At 46.0% G+C, this 9,005-nt stretch overlaps 1 protein-coding gene across 3 annotated transcripts in view; it reads left to right on the top strand.

Annotated features, from left to right (window-relative positions):
- SRGAP1 (SLIT-ROBO Rho GTPase activating protein 1) overlaps positions 1-6,495 on the top strand; it is a 138,537-nt gene extending 132,042 nt beyond the window's left edge. For all 3 annotated transcript variants that reach the window (XM_048937563.1, XM_048937573.1, XM_048937579.1), the window contains exons 19-22: positions 176-356; positions 879-1,013; positions 1,136-1,481; positions 3,518-6,495. In XM_048937563.1, coding sequence (XP_048793520.1) covers positions 176-356; positions 879-1,013; positions 1,136-1,481; positions 3,518-3,895 — 1,040 coding nt within the window. In that variant the 3' untranslated portion in view covers positions 3,896-6,495. The remainder of the gene's footprint in view (positions 1-175; positions 357-878; positions 1,014-1,135; positions 1,482-3,517) is intronic.
- The last annotated feature ends 2,510 nt before the right edge of the window (positions 6,496-9,005 follow it).

Genomic DNA, 9,005 nt, shown 5'->3' on the forward strand with positions numbered 1-9,005 from the left:
TTTCATCGTAAAGGACACGTTACAGTGACTGCTTGAAGTCTGCCTTAGCTCAACTGAGCTCTTGTCAGCTCTGCTCAGTAAGAGTGAGCATGAAGAAAATGCAGTAAGTGGGTTTGATGAAGCCAAAGTGCACTCTGTGGAATCTGATAACCACTCTTTTTCCCTCCCTACCCAGAGTGCGAGCCCATAGAAGCTATAGCCAAGTTTGACTACATTGGAAGATCTGCACGAGAACTCTCATTCAAAAAAGGAGCTTCCCTTCTCCTTTATCATCGAGCATCTGAAGACTGGTGGGAAGGAAGGCACAATGGGATCGATGGCCTTGTCCCTCACCAGTACATAGTGGTGCAAGATATGTAAGCAGTGTCTCCTACAACAGGACTCTTGGTGGGGTGTAAAAGCATACTGAAGCAATTAACAAGTCATTTCCAAATGAGATAGTGCTTTGAAGGCTCAGATAGGTTAAACATTTGCCTTCTAAGCAGCATCCCTCTGTCTCTATTACCTCAATTCACAGTTCATTAAGATAGGTGCTGCTGCACCTGTTTTAATCTGCCTATCTCTTTCTAGCAGTTGCTAATAGTTAACTTCAGAATAGTAGGGGATGGAGAAGAGCAGCCCTGAGCTCTTGTTTTACAGTATTAAGCACGTGCATCGCCAAGGATGACAAGGTTGTTGTTTACAGAAAGGTTGCATGCAGACAGAAAGAGTTCAGTAATCAGAAGGATTATAAGTGATTTTTGGAGACTCAGAGAGGCTGCAGTGCTTTATAACATGCTTGGAATTCCTTAAAGGGGATTAACACCTGGGAGTGCCAAGATGCTCTCTGTCACACCTGATTCTCTGACCTCTAATCTCACTATGTGTGTTCTGCTCAGGGATGATACTTTCTCTGATACACTGAGCCAAAAAGCAGACAGCGAGGCCAGCAGTGGACCTATAACTGAGGACAAGTCATCATCAAAGGACATGAATTCTCCCACAGATCGTCATTCTGATGTATATTTAGGAAGGTAAGTTTGAGCATAACAGGTTTTTACTGGCACTGCTCACAGCTCAGGTGATACACCAATTCTGGACATGTTTGTGGTGGATCACTACAACTCGTACTGTGACTGCTTATTCATTCATACAGGCAAAGAAAGAGATCAGAACCTCCACCTCCTCTAAGGCGCCCCGGCAGAAGCAGTGATGGTCACTGCCCAGTTCACCCCCCTCACCCTCTCTCCAATTCATCTGTGGAGCTGGGATCCCCCAACCTGGCGACTCACTGCAGTCCCAGAGCCCTCCTTCAGAACCGCAACCTCAATGCAGACAGCCCTGAGAGGAGACGTAGGCCTGGGCATGGCAGTCTCACCAACATCAGTAGGCATGATTCTCTGAAGAAGATTGATAGCCCTCCAATCAGAAGATCTACGTCGTCTGGTCAGTATACAGGTTTCAATGATCATAAGCCACTGGACCCAGAGTCAATAGCTCAGGTTTGTACCTTTTTTTCCCCACTCACTCTGCTTTTAACAGGGGCAGATCTCAGTGAACAGCATAGTGTGGGTGGAGGGGGGGTGTACACTAGTATGAGTGTGCAGGAGAATATCCTACTTAGCTTTCTAAACAGTACATGTGAAGGAAAACGCGTTAAGAGATCCTGATGGAGAAGCACAAGGGGAATAGATGTTGCACAAGCAATAAAAAGAGATAATTTCCTGTTACACCATAACGAAATTGCCTCTGCCACACACTCTGCTAGGATGATAAATGATTGCAATGGTTACGTAAGTCTCTGTGCTCTGAAGAAGGCAAGCCTAATCTAACATGCATGTAATTAGTGTTCAATTATTTCTGAGTGTTACGGTACGCAGCAAAGTGCTTTGACTGGCTAGTAGCTGCCGTTGCCATTCAAAGCACAGATTTACGTTCTGGAGTCGTGTGAAGTGCAGATCATATTTAGCTTTCATATAGATCATACGTGGTTCTGCAGTACAATTATTTGGTGCTTGTAGTTGTTCCTTACAACGTAAAATGCAGAAGTCGCATTTTAGAAGTTGCCCTGTTGTAAATCCACATGGTCCCCATGAGAACCCTTCAACAGTGTCATTCCTATCAGTGAAATGATAAGAACGGTGGAAGGGAGCACCCAATCATCACATTGGTCATTGTGGAAGTAGGAAGAAATGCTTTGTGGTGAGGATGCTGGGAGACTGGTAGCCCAGCAAGATTGTGGATGCCTCCCCTTGGAAGCATTCAGGGCTAGGCTGGATGGGGCTTTGAACAACCTGGTATAGAGGGAGGTGCCCCTGCCTATAGCAGGGGGTTGGAACTATGTGATCTTAAAGGTCCCTTCCAACACAAACCATTGCATGATTCTATGACTGTGCAAAACTGGTAATAGGGAGCTCTTGAACAAATTAATACTTCTGTCTTCAGAACTCAGGTTTTGTCTAGATAGTATAACATGATTACTGGGGGCACCCTGAGGGTACAATATGATTGCAGAAGTATTTTCCAATAACACTGGCATTCATGTTTTAAAATTTCATGTACTGACAACGCTTGCTTTCAAACTCAGCTTCCAACAAGGGACACAGGGGACTGTCATGGTTGGCTCAGAAAGCTGAACCAATACCAGAGAGTTAGAAAATCTAGATGTTGTTACTGTTTTGTTTTACTCTAAGTTGTTTATTTACTTTTCTTCAGCCACACGTAGTGCTGTTTGGCTCAAGCTATCATTCTTCATGCCTAAACTGGTGATAATTTGGCTGTGAAAGAACCTGAACTTTGCTTAACCTATGTGAAGGTTCTTGTGAGTAAGCAAAGAATACTAGATACTTAACCTCAGATCTATCTCAATACCACTAAGAATAAATAAACCAGTGCTGGGGCTTTCTTTCAATATTTTTGTGCCGGAAAACCTAATAGAAAACAATCAGTTTCTAAGATGAGCTCATGGAACAATGATATCTTGCAGTTTTTCTGCTTAAAATTTAACTTAGAGAAACAGGAGAGAAGAGCTGGCAGACATGCAGGCACGACTTCCTTAGAAAGCGTGGTTCGTAACCCCTGTAGGCTGTACCCATGCTGAACACCTGAGTGGTGAGGGTTGCAGCCAACTACGAGCCAGCAAATGGGACAAAATCTAAAGAGCTGGCGTTACCCCAAAGATGCAGGAAATCTTCTCAGTTAAATACAAATGCCATGAAGCAAATGTTCATTGCCCTGTCGCCTCATAAAATTATTTCCAGGTTTGGGCTTAATGGATTTTTTTAACAGTTGAGATGGATTTTGATGAATGTCACGTAAGCAGGTTAAATTTTGCAGCGTTCAGCCAGACCGCAGACTTGTCAGTTGTAACGTCTTTCGCATAAATCTGGCGCAGATTGGCTTTAGCACTCTGATATTCATTAAAGAGAGGAGTGCCAGCAAGTTAATCGCTGCATTTTGCACCCCTCCCTGCTCCTCCTGCTCTGTGCGTTCAGTAGCAGCTCCAGTGACGTGCCGCTGTCTCTGTGCTCTGACCCAGGACATTGAGGAGACGATGAACACGGCGCTGAATGAGCTCCGGGAGCTGGAGCGGCAGAGCTCCGCCAAGCACGCGCCCGACGTCGTGCTGGACACCTTGGAGCAGATGAAGAACAGCCCCACTCCCGCCACCTCCACGGAGTCACTGAGCCCTCTCCATAGCGTGGTTTTACGGAGCTCCGAGCCTCAGATTCGCCGTAGCACTAGTTCTTCCAGTGACACCATGAGTACTTTCAAGCCCATGGTGGCCCCTAGAATGGGAGTGCAGCTGAAACCTCCCGCTCTTAGGCCAAAACCTATTGTTCTTCCAAAAACAAACCCTAGCATAGGGCCTTCCCCTCCTTCCCAGGGTCCGGCAGACAAATCTTGCACAATGTAGAAGCTCAGCCACCCACGGTGCCCGGCTGGAGTATGCTAGGGAAAGAGATGGATTAACGATAGAAGTCAGGGCTCCATGACATCATTTGTTCATGTTTATAACTGGAGAGGCTTTGTTTTTCAGTGTTTTTGAATGTATTGTCTGAAAGTAGCTACATTAACATGGGCATTTGTATTTTGTATGGTTTCAATTAAAAGAAGAACTGGACGATTGTGCATCATTTTAAAAGAAAACAAACATACACTTACTTGAAAACTTGATGCTGCACCGTTTGTAATAAAATCAACACGGATCACAAACAGCTTGCCACGTTGTACCGTATTTCACAGTCTTACTGTAACTATGTAATAACAGATCCCACACAAAAGTAAGGGGCAGGGAGGGGGGTGTCAGAGAGGTGGAACCTCTCATCTCTGGGTCACCAAAACAATTCTGAAGCAAGTTAGGAGGAGCTGAAATACAGCATGTGAGGGTTAAGTGTCGGTGTGGAATGTCTAAGTCATCTCAGGCTACAGTTCCTGTTTAAGACACACACAAAGAAGAAAAGCCACCACAGCTCTCACAATTGGCACCAGTTTTTAGCTTTCTTGTTGTCGGTCTCACTTTGGGACAGGTGCTGAATAGACCTGGAGATCACACTGCTCTGCTCTCACTGATAAAAAGCAGCATCCCAGGTCACAGCTAACGCATCTCCAGGATAGTATCAAGAAACTCCTCTCGCCACCAACCTAGACCTTGATTCCCTGACACTGCATTTTTCACAAAAGCTAACTTCATTTAAAGTTGCTAGCTGGGCGAGCCAGGCTCTGGGAAGTGTGTGACTGTCGGTCCGCTTGGCAGGCTGGTAGGCAGTTAAAAGGATCAGCTACACAGTCATTCAGCAAAGTATCCCATTGACTTTATTGCTCAGTGGCAGACTGAAAATGTGATCTGAGCTGCAGCAGTCAGAGTTTGAGCTGCCCCAGTGCTGCTGGTTGTCTCTCAGCACTGTGCTGACTGCAGCCCCACAGGGCGCTCTGCAGGCGGGCTGCCCCACACGGGGCTGGGCTCACCCACAGAACAGGCAGCTGTTCTACCACCTGGATTCAACCTGACTCAGGTTTTCCATAACCACTTTTTCCCCTCTTGTTTTTTTTTCTTTACGGCAGAAATCAGTACCTTTCTTACGCCTATGTGTGAGTGAAGACTGTCAGCTTTGCTTAGCACTCTGTTGTTGAGCTCTGCTCCATGTGAACTAAATGTACGGCTGCTCAGCACATTGCAGCAGTAAGCCATCAGATGCTTTCTGCGAGTAAGATTTCCAACATCCAACCCATAAAGTAAGTTTTAGTGAAGAGGATGGGGAAAAAAAAAAATCCATAGTAGTCCAGCTATGGGAGTAGAACAGGCTTTGAGATCTCTCTTTCCATACGTTATTTAGGACCTCACCAGTGGAGAGCTTTAAGTTGCCCCATTCACTACACATAATTCAGTCTGGGAGAGAAAGAGTGGTGACAGCTTTTGATACAGACAGTTACTGAGGTGGTGGAATTTAGGAGCAACTTACTTCTGCTGTGATTTACACTTTATAGAGAGATAACACAAAGCTCCAAAGAAAAGCATCCCATTAAATGCGTTGGATAGCCCACCCATCTGGGCTCCTCCACCTCTCCCACTATGTGCAAACCCATCATCAGCCCCACTGCAGGCTGTCGTCTGTCCCATTGAGAAGCAAAGTCTGGATTCCCAGAGCACAGCGCAGGCAGTGGCTCCCCTGCCCGGTTAGTGCTGCTCTCTGGGGTCTGCACACTCGTTTGGGACCAGGAGATAAGTGCCAGTGGTTCCTCAGTTTACTAGAAACAGTGAAACAAACTGGAATTCCAGCTGTCATTGACATGCAGTTGTAGTCTAGCGTTCTTAAAATAACCTACCTGGCATAATTGAGATGGATTCCTGTATCTTTAAATTGCATAGGGAATTTTGTATGTTTAAATAACTGTACTGAACTCCATAATGCTTATATTAGAAATTGTTTAGCAAAAGAAAATATTAGAAACAGTGCATTTAGTGAATGCATCCACTTAGTGCATTCACACAGTTAAATGTGTAGTTCGATGGTAATTATAGATACTTAAAAGTATAGTAAGTGGATATGTAACAGGAAAGACTGCTACAACTACAGACGTACTAAAGGGTAACTCCTGCACACCTAATCGAGTCAGTATTGTCCTTTACTGTCAAGTTTGATGAATTGCAGTACTGGTAGCTTCCTGCTTGTTGACTGTTACCTACTTGTGTCAATGTACATCTGTAGTATGTACATGTGAAAGTGCCTTTAAATTTTAGAGGAGCTTTAGCCTTGCTCTTGTACTGTTGCATTTCCATTGCATCCTTCCTGTTCGTGTATGGCTGCATTCCCATTGCATTCCTTCCATTCTCGAAGAACAAACAAAAACATGGACACTTCACAGTTCTGGAAGAGAAATGCACTGTTAATCTGTTGTGACAATGCACTTTTATGTATAGTACTGTACATTTTGGCATGTACCATTACAAGCTTCAGTATACATTCAGGTTTGTTCCTCATAGTGTATCTTTATAATAAAGAAGATAGTTCTGTCTGTGCGTGTAGTTTTGATGGGTCAACCTCCGTACCGTCTGGTGTGGATTTCTCACTTCTTGCCTTCCCCATGAGAGAATAACCAGCATTCCCTCGCCTTCCACCCCCACCCTGCATCAGACCGCCATCCTGGCCTGAAGCAGTGTTTGTTCCCAGACAGGTTGTTTCCTAATTCACGAGCACCATCCCCATACGCTCACCAAAGTCCCTCCAACTTACAGTGGTTTGAAGGAGGAGAAAAGCCATTTCGAAACAAGCGTTTTGAATGCTTGCTTAAACCCAAGTGAGTGAGGGGAGCCATCCAGAGCTGTGGGAGCCATCTTGGGCTGTGGGCTTCTTGGACTTGTGCCGCTGCCCTCGGCACCACTTCCCATTCAGGTCCCGCAAACCCACAGCAGCATTCTTGGTGGGCCCATCCGTCAGCCTGCAGTGCCAGGCTCTGCGTTCCAGCACCCAGTGACTTACTTTAGGTATTTCTTCTCTGCCGCACAAAAGCCGGCTCAGGGCTGCAGGAAGGGCTGGCACAGGTCATCCCTCACTCGGGGCCCTGCGTAGCCCAGAGGAAGTGTAACCTAATTCCTGCAGCCAGCTGCCGCACAGAGAGGCTTCTGTGGCGGCTTTCAACCTATTTTAAAACAAAAGGGAAATGACGAGTTGAGGAAAACCCTTCCCTTATTTAACTTGATACTGAAGCCCCGGTGCCGCGTTGCTCTTTGCTCACAGGCCTTGCGGTGAGAGCAGCCCTTGCCTTCACTGCGCAGCCCAGAGGTTTGGAGGAGGAAGGGGTCTGCTGACCCTACAGCACTTTGCAAAGCAGTGGGGGTTGTTGATCTGAGAAAAGTCAGCTAGCAGGGCAGAAAATGAGCAGTGGTGGAGGTGGTACATTCAGCTCTCTGGTCACCTCTGAAAACAACAGTTTGGAGTTGCAGGGAGCTCCAGGCACAGCCATCCTGAGGGGCATAAACCTCTGCTCAGCCCGGGGGCTCAGGAGCTGCTGCAAACTTGTTGCAGTGTTCACGGTGTCCTTGGTATGGTGTGGAGCTTGTTGCCTTGAGACCCTGTGTGGGAGAGCCACTGCTCAGAGGAATGAGCCTTTCTTTGGTCCACATGGTGTTGATCAGTGGGGATCAACTGAAACCAAGACCAAGCATCAATCAGCGATTGATGCAGGAAAGTACTGTTCATTATGTTAAGAATGTCACTTTTTCTATGAAATTAAAGCAACTTTCATTTTGCCCAGGTTAGAGCACCAGAGCAGGACACAGCAGGCAGGCAGCTGCTGCACCCAGAGCTGACATGGACCCATGCCCGGCAGCATCCCATGCCTGGTGCCCCACTTCATACCTGCTGTGTGTGTGTTCTGTAGTGCACACTGGCATCTGTAAACACTGACCAAACAACGTTAAAAAGTGCTATGCATTTATTTAAATGCATTACTTTTCAGGTCAGCCAAATCACAGAGACAAGCGCTGCCCTGCAGGGAAATAAAATGGTCATTGAAGCAGTCATTTTTCTAACAATGGCTTTTTGATTGCAATGGAAGAATATTACTGAAGAGGTTGTTGTCAGTCATGGAGTGTATGGTTCAAGTGTGCTACGGGTGGAACCTAAAATCCTTCACAAGGATTCTTTGACCAAGGAATGCTGAGAACTGTGGGGCCGTTCACCAACCAGTTCAACACATCAGATTGGTTCTTAATTGTTTTTCGTTCTGACTGCAGTGTTTGCAGAGCAGCCTGTTGTGATCACACAGCAACTCCGTGGCTGGCAGCCAGCAAAGTGCACCTAGCAGCTGCCACCACTACTCTCACATCCAGCAGAATTTCAGCACAACAATTTTCTCAACTCTTCAGATGTTTCTTTCCTCAGTGCTACTATAAAAGCATGTCCAAAATTAATTTCAAATCTATCATCGAAACCTCTCTTCTAAATTTCACTTACCTCACGGGCTAATTTTGTGGTTAAATCCCATTTATCCTGAACAAAACCCATTTATACACAAGACAAAAATAACGAACCCAAACACAGCTGATCAGGGACTGGCAAATCACACGTAGTTAATTCTAAACTCTTTTCCATTCTCATTCCCACCTGTGGCCCCATCTGTGTGGATGCTGCTGGACCAGCCGTAGTGCTGCTCCTCCACTACTTCTGCAGCTGAACTGCAGCCTCTGGACTGCTGGAATTCACTTCCTATGCAGGGCAGAGGAGGAGGGTGAACCCGTGGCATGAGAGCACTTTCGGGGTTTTGTTTCTCTTCTGGGGCTCCAGCACCAAAATCTGTTGTTTAGCCTGGAGAGGAGAGAGCAGAAAAACTCCAGGGAGACCTCCTTGCAGCCTATGAATATGTAAGCATAAGAAAGATGAAGATACTTTTTACTAGGGCGTGTAGTGACAGGACAAAGGGTAATGGGTTTGAAGTGAAAGAGGGCAGGTTTATACTAAACATTAGGAAGAATTTTTTCATGCTCAGCATGGTGAGGTGCTGGCACAGGCTGCACAGAGAAACTG

This window comes from Lagopus muta, chromosome 1 (genome assembly GCF_023343835.1).
Source record: "Lagopus muta isolate bLagMut1 chromosome 1, bLagMut1 primary, whole genome shotgun sequence".
NCBI lineage: Eukaryota > Metazoa > Chordata > Aves > Galliformes > Phasianidae > Lagopus > Lagopus muta.